Raw genomic sequence first — 19,508 nt, forward strand, 5'->3', positions numbered from 1 at the left:
CATGGAGTGATATAAAAAAGCTTTCATTCTTCAGAGCCTTTATTTCAGTATTGTTTCATCCATCAGTTGTTTTACAATTATGCATGCCGTTATCATGCCTTAAGCAGATCTTTAAACATCAGCTTACAAATATATCAGTGTAACCATTTACCCATTCCCCTGCAACACTGTCCAGGTGGATTTAAGAATACTAAGAGCCCTTAACCTGGCTTAGAGCAAATGTGTTTCCAATAGGGAAGAGGCGTTACAGGGGACAGGTTAATGTTTTCACTCTGGTCTACCTGATGTACTTCGAACCTAGAACGGAGAACTTAGAACTATGATGGCTAAATCAAAAAATGATGCAGAGTGAATAATAAAAAAAAAATGTTAGTTGTTCTGTGTAGTCTTTCATCAGTCATCCTACGGTACACCCTTCCTTGGTTTATTTCTTCTGGTTCCAGGGTCTTTATGCCTCTGAATATTACTGTTTCAGTTTATTTGTATAGTTTCAGAAGCAAAAACAAAGATACAAAGCTACAAACAATAGCTACTGTTCCTGCTGCTGGTATTGTAGAACACTGCACACACTGCAACCTTGGCTATTTCGATTTTCTGTTTTGTTAAAAAGGTTCAAATCTTTCACAGACTGTACCCATTCCACAGACTACTATGGGAAACAAATCTAACAGAGCACAAATTATTCAAATGCTGTTCTTCATAAGATATTTTTGATCTGTTTTGAGCTACTTCAAGATGCCCTGATCCCTAGCAACGGCGTCACATCTGTTGCTATGGTAATGGTGTCGCACTTTTGCCTCAGTTTAAAAGCAGAAGAAGCCTTCACCTGGATTCAATCAGAGGTATTACCGGTACAAGGACATTTGTAAGAAAAACAAGTACATTATATTATATTTAAATTTGCAGAGGCTGCATTCACGATTCATTGAGGATCATTACAGGTAATATTCTGTAAATTTTTATTTTGAATATAAATCTATAAGAATAGCCATTCAAATGTGATGTATGTTATATTTATAATTTTGGAATTATATTCATGGAAAAATGTACAGTAGTGTGCAAATGTATTACAGCACACGACTTCTGTAGTGCTTCTGTAGTTGTCATATGAAATCAATCCACTGTATTTGAAAATCTTGGTAAATTGTCAAAATAGGCAATGATTAGTGATTGTGTAATTTAATTGATGATGTTATTGGGCCACACATGCAATTAATTTAAAATAGTAAGAGAAAATGAACACATAGCCACAAATGGTAAAATGCAGGAGACTTTTTGAAGTTGTTTAAGATGTATAATTAAAGCATAAAGTGGTCTAACACTTTCACAGAAGTGCCTATTGTTTCTACTGTATATCACTGCTAACTGAAAATTGAAATTCTCACACTAAGGTAGGTATATAAAGGATATAAATAATACATCTTGAGGTATTCTAATACATTTGCACACTGCTGTATACGTATAATTGTAATTATTATTTGTAAGAGTTTAAAAACTCTTTCGTAATTATAAAATTAAGTAACACTAAGTACCAATATTTGTAAATAAAACCCAGCAGAAATATGAAAGCCTCAAATAAAGCAAAAATGAAGCTGACAACCATATTTTGTAACATATAGTCGGTTCTAATAGTACTAATATTATCTTTAAAGCAGTTATCTATGTTTTATAAAAATAATCCATGTATTTCAAAACAACATGTATAAGCTATTATGTTGCCCTAAGAAATGTACCTGGATCAATTTGTACAGTGAGTTTGCAGTTTACAATGTTTTCTGTGTTTTTGTTTATTTACCATGCTTTACCTGTCTTCAGTCTTGTTAACTATGCTTCACCACACATTGCAATATTTTTAGAATGGGTCATTTTGGCAATTACATCTGACTATACTGTATTGCTGGTTGTGATAACAAATTGGCAAATTAATATCCACCAATTCTAGCCAATCAATATATTATCAATGAAGTTTAATAAAGATACTAAGGGAAGTGTGGATCTGTGTTGATTCAGAGAAAAAAAAAAAACCTATGAAACTAGATAAAAGCAGACTAACCCTATGATTACATTTCAAATACGGTGCCACTTTCCTTATAGTAGTTTTCAAAAAGAACCAAATAACAAAAACTGTGATAACGGAGTGCATCAAAATTTAAAGCTAACACTGCAAAAAAAAAAAAAAAAACTCAATTATCTTCATCACTATTGTTGTTTGTTTGGCTGTTTGGTACTTTTTAACAGGATAGTGTCACCATAATTACAATTTAATCCTTGGGTTACAGAAAGGTGGAGGTAGCAAATGAGACTCTGTGACCAGTTCAAGTCTATATTCAGTTCTCTCAGTCTGACAACAGGGCTGCTTAAGCAGGCATGAGGACTGACTCTGTGACATGGCTCAGCTCTGCAGCATTTCATTGTAAGCATGCGTCTTTAGGGCTGGTTTCAAATTGTGCCTGTGGTGTTTGCTATCATGAGCTTGCTTCATAATGTAACTGTTCGTATACTCACGTTCATAAATAAAAACACAGAATAGATGCATGCACCATAAAAATAGTAAATACATTGTTTTTAAATACATTCATATGACTTTTGATGCTACTTTTCTTTTCACTAGTGGTTAAATATCAGAATTATAAGGTACTGGGAACAGGTTTACAGTGCACACAGCCAGTAACATTTAAAAACAAAAACAGCAGAACTAAAAATATTTTTCTTTCGTTCTGGCAGCAGTGAAAATGACCATTGCTGTTCAAAATATCTCCTACACGACGGCTATCGCGACCTGGTTGTCCGCCGGTCCCTGCGTGGAAAATTCTCACAGCGTTTCGTACGCTTCCAACGGATACGTCCACTTTGCCAGTGTTTCCGGAAAAAGCGTCAGCCACAAGATAATGGTGCCAAGAAACACATCGTCCCTCTTTCTCTACCACCTGTTCCCCTCTACCAACTACAACTTATGTGTGACCTGTAAGGATGTCTCCTCCTCTAGTGACCCCTGCACCACCTTTCACACTCTGGGGAACAACCCCATCATCCTCCCCATTCCAGTTAGCGAACTGGTCTTCACCATCATGATTACCCTGCTTAACCTTGCCTTGATTTTCTTCTGGGCCCGCTGTCTCTACTCCTATTGTGTGAATCACTCAGCAAAGTTTACCAACCCAGACCTTCAGGGATCCCTGGATCAGCAAGCCTGCTACATAGGCCTTCTGAAGGAGAACCAGAATAATATCCCCATGCTAACAGCTTTGGCAGGCTCCGAACTGGCTTCTTCAGACTCTGATGAGTATAGTTCTCTATATTGATCAGAGAAAAATAGTGCAGGTGCAAATATCTGAATATTCGCTTTGCTTGAAATGTATTCGCTAAATGTTCTGTACTAAAGATAATGCGTAAGTGATGCCTGAAATAAATAACATACATTCTGCTGTTGAGAAAGGCGTTTCTCTCCTTTCTTTACTAGGTATATGGGGGGTTATTTTACTTGAATTAACTGCATATATGTTTTGTGTGAAATATAACAATAAAAATACTGCATATTATTTGTATTTATTGGAATTGAATACAATTGAAGTAAGTGTAAGTATATGCAATCGCAAGTTAGTGGGATGCAAATTAAATTTACATATGATGTTTTATGCATCAACGTATCAAACTTCTGTCCGAAAAGTATTTGTAGTTCCTAGCCCAAGCCTTTTAATTTTTACAGCATCCAAAACACAAAGTGGTAAATGTAACTAATGTGACTACAGACAAATGAAAATGTTTGCATTTTTGTATTTCTGTCATTTCATTCTGCTAATAAACTACTGATATCAATTATACAAAATCAGTTTATTCTTTTAAAACCATGTTACGTTTATGATTTAGGCAGCACAGAAACCAGGACCACAGTTGGAATTTAAGTGGAGACTGACTGGACAAGAGTTTCTTTTACACAGAAAGTGGCGTGGTGTTGTTGATGCTGAATCACTGGGATCCTTTCAGACCCTACATGACAGTTCTGAGATTAAAAAGATACAAGGAACTGGATGAGCACAAATGGGAGGAATAGACTCCTCTCGTTCTTATTGAAAAATATTTGACCATGCATACAGTATATACGGTAATAAGAGCTCTCTATTCTGACCACCACATTTGTTTTTTATTGTCTTCTAATTAAGGAACTGAAAAGGATGACAGAGATTGGTTTTAAGGTGGGCGGGCCTGCTGGTCATAATGAAAGGCAATTTGTATTGAAATATTAATTCGGGGTGTGCAAGAACCCATTACTCAAACTCGGAAACCAATACTCGTACTCAGATTTTACACAGGTGATGTCATTTGAAGTGGGAGGGGTTAAAACCGGAAGTGACGCTAAATGCAAAACGTGGTTTAATGTTTATTTAACAAGGATTTTGAGCGTTTATAAGTCCTAATGTGTCATTTAAGTTATTGTTGCGCAAGGTTTATTATTTTTTATTATCAAATTATATGGGATGTGTAGCAGGTCAACTACCCTGCACATGTGGAAATTAGTGTTGGTGTAATTTTATATGGGGAAATGGGTTTATTGTGTGTGAATTTTGGAGTTGATTTGTTTGATTAATTGATTGATTGTTTACAGATGGGCGCTCAATTAAGACTGTGCTGCCTGCTGGGTTTAGTTGAGAGGAGGGGCAGCGAGTGATTGGCTGTGCCGGCCCTCAAATCAGCAGATGGGTGGGTCTTGACAGTTGTGTCCGTCAATTTAAAAACATCCGGTGGAGATGGCTTGGGGCGACTGCAATGCCATGCCGCAGAGAGAAGCGCTGCACACACATGAGGAGAGTGCATACCCTGTCACAGGATGTCTGTAAGGGGGTGGTGATTAATGTATACAATTGAAGTGGAGACCAAATAGCCTAAGCCTGTTGACTCTGTATTGCCTTTTAAATTCTTTACTCCTTGTATGCTGTGTGAATGAAACGTGTTCTAACAGGATCCTCTCTCTTAACCAAAAGTAAAATACATGACAAAAGTGACATCGCTATGCAAAATTACTTGTGTACTGTAGTCTGAGGGAAAAAAAAGTCCATACTCATTACAAATCAATGAGAAAATGGCTACTGGGCAAGGTTATGCTCAACGAAAAATCTTCTGCCTCATTGCACTCACCTTAGACCCATACAGGTAGTATGGCTGCACATTGGCAGGTTTGTCTCGCTGTGGTTCTTGAGTGAAGGGGATTGCTGTTCGCACAAACCTGAACAAAAACACAAAAACACACTGGTGTCTATCTACATTCCATTTGCCAATTTAAAGGATTTTGTTTTTAAAAAAAGCTTTTAAAAAAATATAATTGTTCACATTTGTAAGTCAGCTAACCACAAATGTATTATTTATATACAGTATTATAATAATTAGTATTATTAATTACCTGTGCTTTAAACCACTCTCGTTTTTAACCAGAAACAATTGCTTCAATTTTAAGTGAAATCGCTCTGGTCATTTGCTTAGTATTTGTTTATCCGTGGCAAAATTTCAAGAATAAAGGTGCTAAACACACTTTATATTTGCAATAAATATCATAAACATATACATTTTTATAGAATAGGGCCAGTGTTCTAACATTGAGTAACTTTTTTGTATTTAATGCTACTGATCAAACATTTTTTTGGAATCTGCTGAGCATTCATTCAAATCCATTCAAATGATAGAATGGCTTACTAAACTGATGAGGAGCTTGAACTAAGAAAGTAATTCTCCAAATTCAGCTGTATAATTTAGGGTTAAAATGAACTAACAAACAAATATACGCCTGTTTTGAGTTCAAAGGCATAGGATCATTTTCAGACAGGAATAAAACCATTCTAATGCTATAAAGCAAGAAAGAAACTGCTCAGGACAGCTGCTCCTTCCTGCAACTAAGTGGTGTCTTACTAGTTATAGATGATAGTTTTGGTACTCTCTGAGAATGCTTATCAAATGAAAGTGTAAAGGGTAGGGGGCTCCCGAGTGGCGCATCCAGTAAAGGCGCTCCGCGCGGAGTGCAGGATGTGCCCTATAGCCTGGAGATCGCAGGTTCGAATCCAGGCTATGTCACAGCTGACCGTGACCGGGAGTTCCTAGGGGGCGGCGCACAATTGGCTGAGCGCTGCCCGGGTAGGGAGGGCTTAGGTCAGCAGGGGAATCCACGGCTCACCGCGCATCAGCGACCCCTGTGGCCGATAGGGCGCCTGTGGCTCTGCAGCGGAGCCGCCAGATCTGTGTTGTCCTCCGGCACTATAGGTCTGGTGGCATTGCTGTGGATCTGCAGTGCGAAAAATGACGGCTTGGCAGGAGCACGTTTCGGAGGACGCGTATTCCAGCCTCCGTTTCCCGAGTCGGCGGGGGGGTTGCGAGCGGTGAGCCGGGGATACAGATAATAATTGGGCATGCTAAATTGGGGTGAAAATCGGGGTAAAATAATTGGCGACGACTAAATTAAAAAAAAAAAAAAAAAAGTGTAAAGGGTGGTGCTGAATTTCAACAGGGTTTCCTGGGGAGTTCTAAAGAAGCGTTCACCTGTTGGTGGAGCCGTTGTAGCAGTAGTTGGGCAGGAAGTCGAAGTTCAGCTCCCAGAAGACATGGAGAGTGATGCGCCCGTAGGGAGCCGAGACATTGTGATTGGCCTCCCTGAACATGGCATCAAAGCTGTCCAGGGTCATGTGCTTCGAGAGAAGGCGGTGAGTCAGACGATTGATTTCCATCAGCCACTCCAGTTCCTGAGAGAGACACACGTCAAAAAACACACCCAGTGGGATCTATCCCTTTTCAAACATGTTTTAACTGGCTGAATTCAAGCATCCACACAGATTTTAGGAACAAAAGAAAAACCTTGCAAGCCTGTGTTGTTCCGCCATGTTGGCAGCCCCAATGCACCCCTTTAAAAGTTCACCACAGTAAATTTGCATGCCAATGTTTCAATTTCCCATGCTTTTCTTGTGGTTATACTTTGCATTTACCACAGTTTACCTTGGTTTGCCATGTTTTGAATATGCTTTACTGTACCTCTCTGGGCTTTACAATGCTTTCCCGATAGGAAACGTGTACAAGGGTTTGTTTCACCACTGGTAAGAATCTCTCTCCCACTCTCACGTTGTTGTGCTTACCACAATGGAAGTCAGGTCTTCACTCTCAAAGCGGCTGATGGCCTGGTCTAGAGACTTGTACACTGCAGCCGATATTCTTTGTGTAATTAATCTGTTCAGATCAATAGAGCGCCCCAGAAGCTGGAAACATGGGAAAAAAAAAAAAAAAAAAAAATCTCTTCATAAAACGATGTCTATTGCCCTTGAATAAGATAAGCGCAGTATTTATAGCACAAACCTGGCCTAGATTCTCAAAGCTCTTTTTTTCCAAACTGTCATTTGCACATTTTATTTCTGAAAGGAATAATGCACCCAATAAAGATACCAAGCCAGACAAAAAATGATTTGATTGGAGGCATTGTAAGTAGTTTTAAGTTGTTTATTTTTCATTTAAGACTTTAGAAGTAAAATAAATAATAATAATCTGTTGCTTAATGTTTATTTTTGTATAGAATTAATAAAACATACATTTATGTAACTAGAACATAATAACTAGATAATGTACAGACCTCACTTTGAGAGGTCTGATTTGGGGTTTGAAAATATTACTCATAATAAAATAATTACAGGACAGAATCAGGCAGGAAATATGTTGTAAGCTATTGTGACAGAGGAGAGGCCCTACACATGGGTGCATGGGTGTGAGTTTGGTGGCTGGCGGCCATCTTGGTGAAGGAGGTTGGAACCTAGATGGCCACCCTTGCACAGCCACATGGCAGAGCTTTAATTGTTTGACTGTTTGATTAATTGAGTGATTGAAGTTTGAATGGAAAAGTGTGGAATGTGGCCGAGTGGTGATGGATGATTGGTTGAATCAAATCAAGCCCCTGGCCACATGGTATACAAGGGAACAAAGGAGTGTTTGGAGAGGAGAGGAGAGGAGAGGAGAGGAGAGAGGGGAGGGGAGAGGAGGGGAGGGGAGGAGAGGAGAGGGAGCGAGAGGGAGAGGGAGAGGGAGAGGGAGAGGAAAGCAAAGCACTGTGATAGGCGTAGCTTGGGTGTGGTATTCAGTTTATTATGAAGAGTTTCTAGGGTTTTGTTCCTGTGTTTTGTGTGTTTTGTTATTGGTGTATAATTAAAGTGCGCCAAGGCGGTTCAGACTGGAGTTTCTGAGTCTGGGTGTGTTATTTCTGCCGCTGACCAGCCTTGACTGCCTGCCATAGGTATATTATTAAAACTAAGTGCTTTAATATATTTTGTAGAAAAACAAATTAGTGTGCTGTGAGTCAAGGCCAAATACATTTATAGAAGCCTAACAGACTAAATAATGTATTCCTGCAATCAGTGCCGTTGTAGGCTTTTACTCCTAATGTACCACTTTAAAAATGTAAAAAAAGAAATATACAAAACATAGCCTGTGTCTGGGTCAGTCACTCCAGTACTGTGTCACATCAAGGAACACTTTAAACAGCCTTGTATTCTGTTTTCAAAAAGACAGTACCTGTACATGTCTCTGTTTTAGTAGCGTCTCGTATCGGTTGGATGGTGGATAGGGAATGATCACGCCGTAGTTCTTGCATTCAGCTCTGAATCGTTTATCAAGAAGAACACTGTAAAACAAGAAAGCCTGTGTTCGTGGCTGTACGCACAACTGGAACTCCAACATATTCTTACAAATAACCTTCCACCACAACAATAAAACATTCAAGGCTAAAAGTCTAAATGTACATTAATTTATTTTAGCCAGACTTCTCAAGGCTTTTATTGTAAACAGCAATTTTAAAACTAGTAACAAACAACTCAAGAATACCCTGTGTAGTCTGTGTGATCCACTGGTTAAAGAAAAGGTCTTGTAGCCAGGAGATCTCCGGTTCAAATCCCGGCTCACTCACTGACTCGCTGTGTGACCTTGAGCAAATCGCTTAACCTCCTTGTGCTCCGTCTTTCAGGTGGCACGTTGTTGTAAGTGACTCTGCAGCTGATGCATAGTTCACACACCCTAGTCTCTGTAAGCTGCCTTGGATAAAGGCGTCTGCTAAAAAAACTAATAATAATAATAATAATAATAATAATAATAATAATAATAATAATAATAATACCCAAGTTACTTGTTACTAGATTTGCAAGTTGTAAAATGAACTGCACTTTGGGGTAAGCATTGCTGAGTGTAGAAAATGATCCCAGGCAGTTTTTAAAAAAGCTTTGCAGTCACACGCAGGGATGTATTCAGAAACTATCATGGTTTTCATTTTGCAATAGTGTGGCGGAGTGTCCCGCCCCTATTTATTATTATTTGTATTTTTGTTTGCGGCGCGGGTAAAAGCGCTGCGTCTTTTATTATTATTTAAAAACCCCGTGAGGATGCATGGCTGATCAGCTACTGATTACTTAAATAGCTGACAGTCATGCATCCTTACCAAACGCGTGCAGACTCTGGCCGGGGGATAATAAGATAATTACCAACTAGTTAAATCCCTCGGCCAGAGTATATAAACCTGCAGCTCTCTGCACTTGATGTTGGGGTGTTGGAGTAGAGAGTACGGGGAGCGGAGAGAAGGAATAATATTTAAAAAACAATTGCTAATACGTGCTGGATAATCCAGCACGGCACTTACTTGTTTGTTTATTTATTCGTTTGGCCCTCGTGCCCTTTTGTTTGTATTTTGTTTAAATATTTAGTTTGTTTGTTATTAAATACGCTGAGTGCTTTTGCACTCAGTTTCACCCGCCCATCCACTGTTTGGAGTCAGTTACTTCCTGGTCCGTGACGTCATCCACCACACCACTGCGAGCCAGACTGTCACATATGGTGTCCTGCGTGGGACAAAACAAACGCCTCCAATAGCCGGACCAGGAAAGAAAAGCTCGTTTTTTTGTTCGTTTTTTTTCAAAGTGTTTTTGTGTGTTTTTGGGAAAAAAAAAAAAAAAAAAAAATATGGGAAGAAGCGGACGGAGGAAGCAGCAGCTACAGCAGCATGGGGCCGGTCGCAGGTCCCACTGTAGCTCAACCATGCTGGACGTCTGCCCCACCTGCTTGAAAGGTGAGGAGTGGTGCTTCGCTGTTGGGGAGGTGGGTCACATAGCACCCGACCAACCCCCTCCATGGCAGGAGAAAGAGGAGCCAGAGCGTCCAGTGAGGGAGGACCTGCATCCTCCAAAGAGGACGAATGCACTCTCCTCTGAGGGAGTCTGGGACTGGCTGGTGGAGCCGGGGAGGGATTATGAGGAAGCCCTCCCTGCAGTGATCAACCTCCTGTGGGCAAGAGATGGGGAGCGCTGGGAGGCCTGGGAACAGCAACACCACCCAGCTTCCCTCCCAGACATCGCAGCCATGGTGTTCAACTACCTGGCTGCGGATATGGGAGAGACCCTGCTGCTGCCATCTCCAGCACAAAAGGGAGAGGAGCCATCGCTACCGTCTCCACCAGCAGAGGGAGAGGAGCCATCGCTGCCGTCTCCAGCGCCAGAGGGAGAGGAGCCATCGCGGCCGTCTCCAGCGCCAGAGGGAGAGGAGCCATCGCTGCCGTCTCCAGCGCCAGAGGGAGAGGAGCCATCGCTGCCGTCTCCAGCGCCAGAGGGAGAGGAGCCATCGCTGCCGTCTCCAGCGTCAGAGGGAGAGGAGCCATCGCTGCCGTCTCCAGCGCCAGAGGGAGAGGAGCCATCGCTGCCGTCTCCAGCGCCAGAGGGAGAGGAGCCATCGCTGCCGTCTCCAGCGCCAGAGGGAGAGGAGCCATCGCTGCCGTCTCCAGCGCCAGAGGGAGAGGAGCCATCGCTGCCGTCTCCAGCGCCAGAGGGAGAGGAGCCATCGCTGCCGTCTCCAGCGCCAGAGGGAGAGGAGCCATCGCTGCCGTCTCCAGCATCAGAGGGAGAGGAGCCATCGCTACCGTCTCCAGCATCAGAGGGAGAGGAGCCATCGCTACCGTCTCCAGCATCAGAGGGAGAGGAGCCATCGCTGCCATCTCCAGCATCAGAGGGAGAGGAGCCATCGCTACCGTCTCCAGCATCAGAGGGAGAGGAGCCATCGCTACCGTCTCCACCAGCAGAGGGAGAATGCCTGCTGGTTTCGCCTCCACAGCCTGGGGAGGAGCCCGAACGTCCTACGCCCGAGTGGGAGGAGCCCGAACGTCCTACGCCCGAGTGGGAGGAGCCCGAACGTCCTACGCCCGAGTGGGAGGAGCCCGAACGTCCTACGCCCGAGTGGGAGGAGCCCGAACGTCCTACGCCCAAGAGGGGGGAGTCGGTGCGTCCACAGCCCAAGAGGGAGGAGTCGGTGCGTCCACAGCCCAAGAGGGAGGAGTCGGTGTGTCCACAGCCCAAAGAGGGGGGAGTCGGTGCGTCCATAGCCCAAGAGGTGGAAGTCTGCGCTTCCACAGCCTTGGGACCCAAGCTGCAGTCCCAAGAGCCAGAAGGGGAGGAGTTACAGGCTCAACCCCCTGAATTTTTCTGGGGGGGAGAAGGGCAGGATGCTGGTGTTCCCCAGCAGCCTCTATTTATGCTGCTGAAGGGAGCACGGCACACACCAGCCCAGCCGCCACAGCAGAGGGAGCCAGCACCGCCACAGCCTCCCTCTGAGTGGCCAGCATCCGCCCCATCGCCTCTGCCTCCACCACCACCAGGAGCAGAGCAGCAGGAGCTGCCTCTGTCTCCACCACCACCAGGAGCAGAGCAGCAGGAGCTGCTTCTGTCTCCACCATCACCAGGAGCAGAGCAGCAAGAGCTGCCTCTGCCTCCGCCACCTCCACCAGCAGAGGGTGAATGCCTGCTGGTTCCACATCCACCGTCGTGGGAGGACTGCTTGCCCCTCCCACCTCCACCAGCAGAGGGTGAATGCCTGCTGGTTCCGCCTCCACCGTCGTGGGAGGACTGCTTGCCCCTCCCACCTCCACCAGCAGAGGGTGAATGCCTGCTGGTTCTGCCTCAACCGTCGTGGGAGGACTGCTTGCCCCTCCCACCTCCACCAGCAGAGGGTGAATACCTGCTGGTTCCGCCTCAGCCGCCGTGGGAGGACTGCTTGCCACTCCCAGCTCCACCAGCAGAGGGTAAATACCTGCTGGTTCCGTCTCAGCCGCTGTGGGAGGACTGCTTTCCCCTCCCACCATCGCCATTGCCTGGGGATGGCTGTTCTGCATCGCCTGGGGCTGCCTTTTGTTCTCCACAGGACACAGGGTACGAGGGAGAAGTGGAGCTCCCGCTGCCGCCTCCATGGCCAGGGGCTCCCCTCCCGAGTTCGCCTCCCGAGGGTCCGCTGCGGCTGTCGTCGCCTTCCGAGGGTCCGCTGCGGCTGCCGTCGCCTTCCGAGGGTCCGCTGCGGCTGCCGTCGCCTTCCGAGGGTCCGCTGCTGCTGCCGTCGCCTTCCGGGGGTCCGCTGCTGCTGCCGTCGCCTTCCGAGGGTCCGCTGCTGCTGCCGTCGCCTTCCGAGGGTCCGCTGCTGCTGCCGTCGCCTTCCGAGGGTCCGCTGCTGCTGCCGTCGCCTGGGGTCGCCAGGGATCCTGCTTCGCCTGGGGTCGTCAAGGGTCCGGCTTTGCCTGGGGTCGCCAGGGATCCTGCTTCGCCTGGGGTCGTCGAGGGTCCGGCTTCACCTGGGGTCGCCAGGGATCCTGCTTCGCCTGGGGTCGCTACACGATGGCCGGAGCTCCATGAAAGGGAGCTGCCAGAAATGAAGAAAGGGGGGGAGGTCAGGAGACCAGCTCCCCCAGCCGCACTTTCGCGGCTGGAGATCATGTGGTCGGAGCCCCACGGAGGGGAACTGCCGGCCATGAAGAAGGGGGAGAGGTCAGGAGACCAGCTCCCCCAGCCGCACTTTCGCGGCAGGATAGAGTGTGGCGGGAGCCCCGGAAGAGGGAGCTGCCGGCCACGAAGAATGGGGGGGTGCCAGAGATTCCACCATGGCCACCCCCCCCAGAAGTAACTTGCTTCCCCCTCTTCCGGGACTTTAAGACTGAGGGGGGAGGTGGCCGTTGGGGCCATGTGTGCTGCGCACAAGGGGGGGCATGTGTGGCGGAGTGTCCCGCCCCTATTTATTATTATTTGTATTTTTGTTTGCGGCGCGGGTAAAAGCGCTGCGTCTTTTATTATTATTTAAAAACCCCGTGAGGATGCATGGCTGATCAGCTACTGATTACTTAAATAGCTGACAGTCATGCATCCTTACCAAACGCGTGCAGACTCTGGCCGGGGGATAATAAGATAATTACCAACTAGTTAAATCCCTCGGCCAGAGTATATAAACCTGCAGCTCTCTGCACTTGATGTTGGGGTGTTGGAGTAGAGAGTACGGGGAGCGGAGAGAAGGAATAATATTTAAAAAACAATTGCTAATACGTGCTGGATAATCCAGCACGGCACTTACTTGTTTGTTTATTTATTCGTTTGGCCCTCGTGCCCTTTTGTTTGTATTTTGTTTAAATATTTAGTTTGTTTGTTATTAAATACGCTGAGTGCTTTTGCACTCAGTTTCACCCGCCCATCCACTGTTTGGAGTCAGTTACTTCCTGGTCCGTGACGTCATCCACCACACCACTGCGAGCCAGACTGTCACAAATAGCTATACAACTTGAGAGCCTCAAGAAATCATGTTCCCTTTACAGTGACCTCTATGTGTAAAGGAATGATATAACCAGTGTATTTAGAGGCTCATTTACAATCCCCATTCAACATCATAGCAAAAGTGTTTCTCTGTGTCCTACAAAGAGAAACCAATAACCCACAACCAAGGCATGTGATCTACTGCATGGTGCATTACACACACAAGTCTAATACAATCCCAGTCCATCACCCTGAAGAAACCCAAGCAGACAGCGTTCAACCGACCACAGCATTACAAGCAATGGCAACACAATGGATTGGGAATAAATAGCAGATTATTCTTCACACATTAGCACACTGGAGCTGACGACACTGCTGAGGTGGAATTCCCTAGGAAGTGAAGCAGTAACAGACATCGGAAAGTTAGTTCACAATAGGTAAGGTTTATGAAATCATTTTGTAAACTACAACCACTGAGATTAAATCACATGTATTCATCTTTCAATTACAATAATAATACACGCCTGTGTTTCACAATGCAATATATAATGTAAGGAAGTTGTGCATTCTGTTCATACACAATGAATCGCTATACCTCTACTCACTGTGCCTCTGTGCAACCATTGTAGCTGTCCTTAGCAGCTCATTGCTTTGCCATTGTATTGCCGCTGCTTTTGTTTGGTTAGGGTTATATTGTTAGTTATGGGTGTGTTCATAAAGAGGTCACTTACTCCAGTTATCACTGCCCAGGTACTTCAGCTCTGAACTGTGAATATAGATACAGCTCATTGTAATGTACCGATTGAGACTTTGGTAAGTTTGCTCTGTGGCAGAGATTCAAAACCTGTGATTCCGTGACAAACTAGAATTAAACTAACCATTTCCACAACCACTGCATTTTCTACCTCTGCTCTCTGACTTCTAATGCTGTATTAATCTCTACATTAGGAACCAATTCTCATGCTAGAATGAATCACAGAGATTAAATGTAGCCACAAGTTGCAATTTTTTAAGCTTGTTGCCATTTTAACAATGTCTTTTTTTAGGAGCAGAGCAGTCTTATTGTTGAGTAAATGGTATGCATGATCTGTTACGGAACACCTGCATCTGTCCTGTTTACCTCGGAGTTCCAGGCAGTATTATCACAAGATGCGTCCGAAAATAAATTGGTCACAATAACAAAGTGCCTACATGCTTTACAAAAGCAGTCGGGTCCCCGTTGTTGAAAAGCAGCACAGAATGAGATGTCATCCTTCATTTGTATATTTTCATTATATTCACAATGTAATAAATATTCAGGTATTGCAGTTTCTTAATGATTGTATGACCTGTTGAGTCTGCTAATAAACATAGAAAATCAAGCATACTGCCAGCATACAGCAGTCCACATTATCAGGCCATAGTCACTCATGCTGCTTACTTAAAACAAACTTACAGTTCATGACAGCCTTTTTTCTACTGTTTTTGTGTGGATCCAAGCAAAGCTTAATCCAAGGGAATGTTTATAAAACCTTCCAAAAAAGTTATTAAAGAAACATTTCTTAAAAGTATTTTGTAAAGAGAAAAAGAGCAAGTCTGAAATCAGATTCGAATCGGAAATCAGTCCCCCATGCTGTTAACCTTAGTGATAAAAAATATTGCAGCTGGGTCCATTTTATTCAAAAGAAGCTCTGGAAGTCTTTCATATACCTCATTGAAAAATTGTGTTTTTGTAGCAGGACTTACTCTGCTAGACAGGAATCATGTAACACTGTAAAAATCCCCAAAATAACTTGAAGCGTGTCTTTGTTAGGACAACTTCATTTCCCTGTGGGTTTTAATATCTTCCTGAACCTTACTGATCTTCTCTTGCTTAAAGATTAAAACAGGGTACCATCCAACTGGAACAGATAGCCAAGTGATGTTAAAAATGAAAGGGGCCTTAATGATTTTAAAAACCAACTAAAATCTCTGCTGCAGAAACCTTGTACAATGTACAGTATATATAAGATCTCCACTGATGATAAATTCAATGAATTGAGTGTACTGTGTGTGGTTTGTAACCTGTCTGTGGTTTCCCCTCCACAATAGCTTCATAAAAGAGAAGTTAGATCTCTACACGCCTATCCTGGGTAATAAGCTTAACCCTTTAAGGACTGTGACCATGTAAACACGATCATACTGAAGTGCCTTTCTGGGCCCGTGATTGGGTAAGCACTTCAGAAAGAAAAACATCATGGAGGGGTATTTTGAAGCTGGTACCTTCAGGTCAGTAGTGATCTAAAAGTCAGTATTGCTTAACAGCAGATATGAAAATGTTACCACAGCAGTAACATTCAACAAAAGTCTCATATTATTGTAGCTGCCATTTCATAGGGTACCCAAACAAGACAAAAGCATACTGTACCTGCCAGCCATGGCCTTATAGTAAGCAAATATTTGATCTGCCAACTTGTAAACAAACTGGTCAAAACACAGATTCACCTGAAAAATGAGAAATTGAAATGAGGCCATGAGTAGCAAAGAAAAGGTTTGACAGCATTCTCTAAAACACTTCTATTTCTTAGGACAAAACATTAAAAATGGTGATATAAATACATGTGCACATCTGATAACGGTTATGTTTAACCAACACATAGCATCACTAAAATGACTGCAGTACACATTTTCAAAGGCTACATAGTGGTGTTGAATGTAAATGAACTTGGGGTTATACAGTGAAAATATTTCATACACAAAACATGTCATTACTTACCTCGGCTTCAATTTCGTCATAGAGAAACTGCTTTTTAAATTTTGTCAAAGCGTAGTATCCACTGTCATTGTAAAGATCCAAGGGATACAGAACATACCTAAAAATGGACAGAGAAAACAGACATTTAAAATGGTATATGTATTGGGGGTATGGGGCATTAGACAATGCAATAATAATAAAAACAAAGATGATTAGTTTGGCATTTATAAGAGACGCCACTTTAAAATCTGTGTAACTTCATCTTGCCCAGGAAAGCCCATGCATTAATTAATTAACAGCTTTTTTTAACAGTGTGTCAAGCTGTGACATAATATGGCATTCACAGTGGGGTCATGCTTTCACAGTAAGCTATTACATTAATTAAAAATGTTGGCATTTGCTTATAACCTAAAACAACATGAATGCCAATATCGTTGCAGAAATCATGTGTGCATTGCCTGAAGTTTTATTGTATAGGACAATCCTGCACATAAAGCAACAGCACACCATACCATAGCTAGCTAAAGGTACAAAGCATTTAACTTCCACAGTACTACTGTACATGGGGACGAACATTATTAACATGGCAACCTGTCTTGTTGTTTTCATTCTTCTTCTGCTTTGTTGTCAAAGAAAAAGCATTATTCAGCTCTCAATATCTGTTATTTGCCAAGCAAACGGATCACATCACTATTACAAACATCACTGGAACCCTGTTTCAGGGGTTCTAACCTGAAACCACATAGTGTGGCGAGCTGATTCAATAGGACAGGAAACCAACATCAGAAATCAGTGCTGTGATATTTGATTGAGTGCTCTGCATTAGTTGTGAATGACTTACTCCATCATGGAAGGCTCTTTGGTCTCAAGAATGTGGTCTGTCAGAATCCAAGGCATGGACATCTCGATTGGGAACTGGATTCTACGCCCCATCGTCAGCTCCAGGAAGAACTCTCGGAACCAGAGCTGGGAGAGGTCACAGCACTGCTGCAGGGCTTCTGCACACACAGAGGGGATCCCCAGTCACATACACATGTATTGCATCACAGAGGGGATCCCCAGTCACATACACATGAATTGCATCACAGAGGGGATCCCCAGTCACATATACATGCATTGCATTGTGGGCTTAACAACAACGGCTCTATTTCATATATTAAACCATGTGTTATTTGTCTAATTAAACTGTAATAAAATAAGTATTTGAGTAGTATTGTAACTTTCCATGTGTATATTTCCACATTTTACATTCATTTTCTTACAAATTATAAAGTACAGTCAGTTGAGCACAATGAATCAGTATGCTATAAAAGATTTGCTTTTTGAAAAGAGGGTTTGCCTAACATGGTAAATAGTCAGTGGATGGGCGTTTTCAGTGTTTTTGAGGCGACTCATCCCTTACCACAATAACTTTTAAAGATGACAAGAAGAGAAAGACCTACATTCCAGTATCGCTATAAGCTGGCCTGACTGCAGTTCCTCATGATGGGATCACTTACCGCTGAAATTGAGCAGATGGGTGAAGAAAAAGGAGTGTTTGTGGAACTCTTCAATAGCCTGGACTATGGGCCCATCCAGGCTGCTTCTCAGGGTCTTCTTGGAGCCACTCTTATCCGCAATGAGAGACTCCAGCATGGTCCTCACCATGTACAGCTGGAAGGAATCAGAGAGCTTGTAATCGGTAACGCAGCTCAGCCCCTCAGGCACCACTTAAAGGACATTTTTTAATCCATTTTAGCTCACAAACATTGGTTACAAGGGACTGTTTTAAGGTGTTTTTTAAAGCCCATTTTAATTATTCGAATTATGTTTGGGTTTTTTTGTTTGTACGATTTAATCTAAGAGAATGCATACACACTCTACAAAAATCAGTCCTTAAAAGCACTCCTTAAAACAGTCTTTAGAGGTTTCGTTTGAATCAGGCCTGATCTGGCTTTTTCTGTTGAAGATCTTCAGATAGGCAGCTATTGAATTAGCGTTGGGAGGTTATGATGAGGTTGTATAATGCACTGGTGAGACTGTACTTTGAATACTGTGTCCAATTCCGGTGGAAAGAAGAGCAACTAGACAATCCCACAACTTAAAGCACTTTCTCATGTCCTTATTAAAAGTTACTGCTGCTTTCTGGTACCAAATAACATCCAGTGGTGTAGTTTAGTTTCCTCCAATGATTTAGATGCTGCAGACCATGTGACATGCCGCACAGGAAGTGATTAGATACCAGGAAGGAACAGTTCGATTTTTTAGCATTCCACTTAAAAAAAAATAAAACAACAGATCCAGTTGTTTGTACATATAAAAGTCTATAAAGCAATGCTCTGCAATTATTTGCACTAGAAATATGGTAACTGGTCCCCATTTTCTTACGTTGAAGATAATTTGCTTGCACTTAAATTTGAGATACAATTGTTGCTCAGAATATATGACTGGCCATTGAAGATGGTCAACACAAGGTAGGAAGTAAAATTGACATCCCTGTAAAGAATATAAATCACAGGTGCCCACAAATGCAAAATATGTCATTGCACTACATGCAAAAATCCATCTTAACAAAATTGTCTGCAGCCTTGGAGCCTGGTGATACCTCTTGTCACAAGCAAGGTTGGGTCAGGTATTGTGACTGGTAGAATATGTTATGAGGAATGTCTCCAGTACTGGTCACAGGATGGACCTACCGTCCATGTCAAACCTACCTGTGTGCTTGAAGGCCCAACAGCACGCCGGGGAACTTTAATGTCAAAGCCTCCTTTGGGGTCCTTCTCTCCTCTCAAACAGGGGTCATTGGGGGGCTCCCGGGCACCCTCCCAGTCACAGATTGTCTTTCGAATTGCCTGAAGAACACTGCAACAAAACAACAAGATAAGTTACTAACATATGCATTCCAAATGACACATTACTGGTGAAAAAGTAGGTCCTAAGAGGTACATTGACAACCAGCCTAGCCTCCCTTCTTTTTTTTTTACATATTCCTCTCATAAGTCACTTTCTGTGTTTGCATGTTGTGCAAAAATATGCATAAACATGGAGACAATATGTGAACCACTTGTCAGTATATTTAATCAGATTAAAAATATATAAGCTGTCATGACTAAGGGTAACTTTGCAGTTTTTATTTTCTTTACAGCCCTGTGTAAATCTGTAAAAATCTGTTTGACTAGAACGCCAGCAGAATCTCATAGCAGTGGTACAAACTAAAATATAGGTTTCAATAACTTAAGTGTCACAAACATGGAAAACACTTT

At 43.1% G+C, this 19,508-nt stretch overlaps 2 protein-coding genes across 2 annotated transcripts in view; one reads left to right on the forward strand and one right to left on the reverse strand.

The window, feature by feature from the left end:
* LOC117431578 (cytoplasmic FMR1-interacting protein 2) overlaps window positions 1-19,508 on the reverse strand; it is a 62,507-nt gene that overhangs the window by 19,672 nt on the left and 23,327 nt on the right. The window contains exons 15-23 of the mRNA XM_058996110.1: window positions 18,960-19,107; window positions 17,766-17,919; window positions 17,108-17,264; window positions 16,288-16,384; window positions 15,940-16,016; window positions 8,530-8,638; window positions 7,110-7,229; window positions 6,523-6,722; window positions 5,134-5,221 (exon numbers count right to left, since the gene is read on the reverse strand). Coding sequence (XP_058852093.1) covers window positions 5,134-5,221; window positions 6,523-6,722; window positions 7,110-7,229; window positions 8,530-8,638; window positions 15,940-16,016; window positions 16,288-16,384; window positions 17,108-17,264; window positions 17,766-17,919; window positions 18,960-19,107 — 1,150 coding nt within the window. The remainder of the gene's footprint in view (window positions 1-5,133; window positions 5,222-6,522; window positions 6,723-7,109; window positions 7,230-8,529; window positions 8,639-15,939; window positions 16,017-16,287; window positions 16,385-17,107; window positions 17,265-17,765; window positions 17,920-18,959; window positions 19,108-19,508) is intronic.
* LOC131699445 (fibronectin type III domain-containing protein 9-like) lies at window positions 847-3,791 on the forward strand. Its single transcript, XM_058996108.1, has 2 exons — window positions 847-941; window positions 2,725-3,791. Exon 2 carries the CDS (start codon window positions 2,733-2,735, stop codon window positions 3,300-3,302), a length of 570 nt encoding a protein of 189 aa, XP_058852091.1. The 5' UTR covers window positions 847-941; window positions 2,725-2,732; the 3' UTR covers window positions 3,303-3,791.

Source organism: Acipenser ruthenus, chromosome 22, assembly GCF_902713425.1.
Source record: "Acipenser ruthenus chromosome 22, fAciRut3.2 maternal haplotype, whole genome shotgun sequence".
NCBI lineage: Eukaryota > Metazoa > Chordata > Actinopteri > Acipenseriformes > Acipenseridae > Acipenser > Acipenser ruthenus.

Excerpts from the sequence above, each read along its gene's own strand:
- LOC131699445 (XM_058996108.1), top strand. The coding sequence starts at position 2,733 with ATGACCATTGCTGTTCAAAATATCTCCTACACGACGGCTATCGCGACC.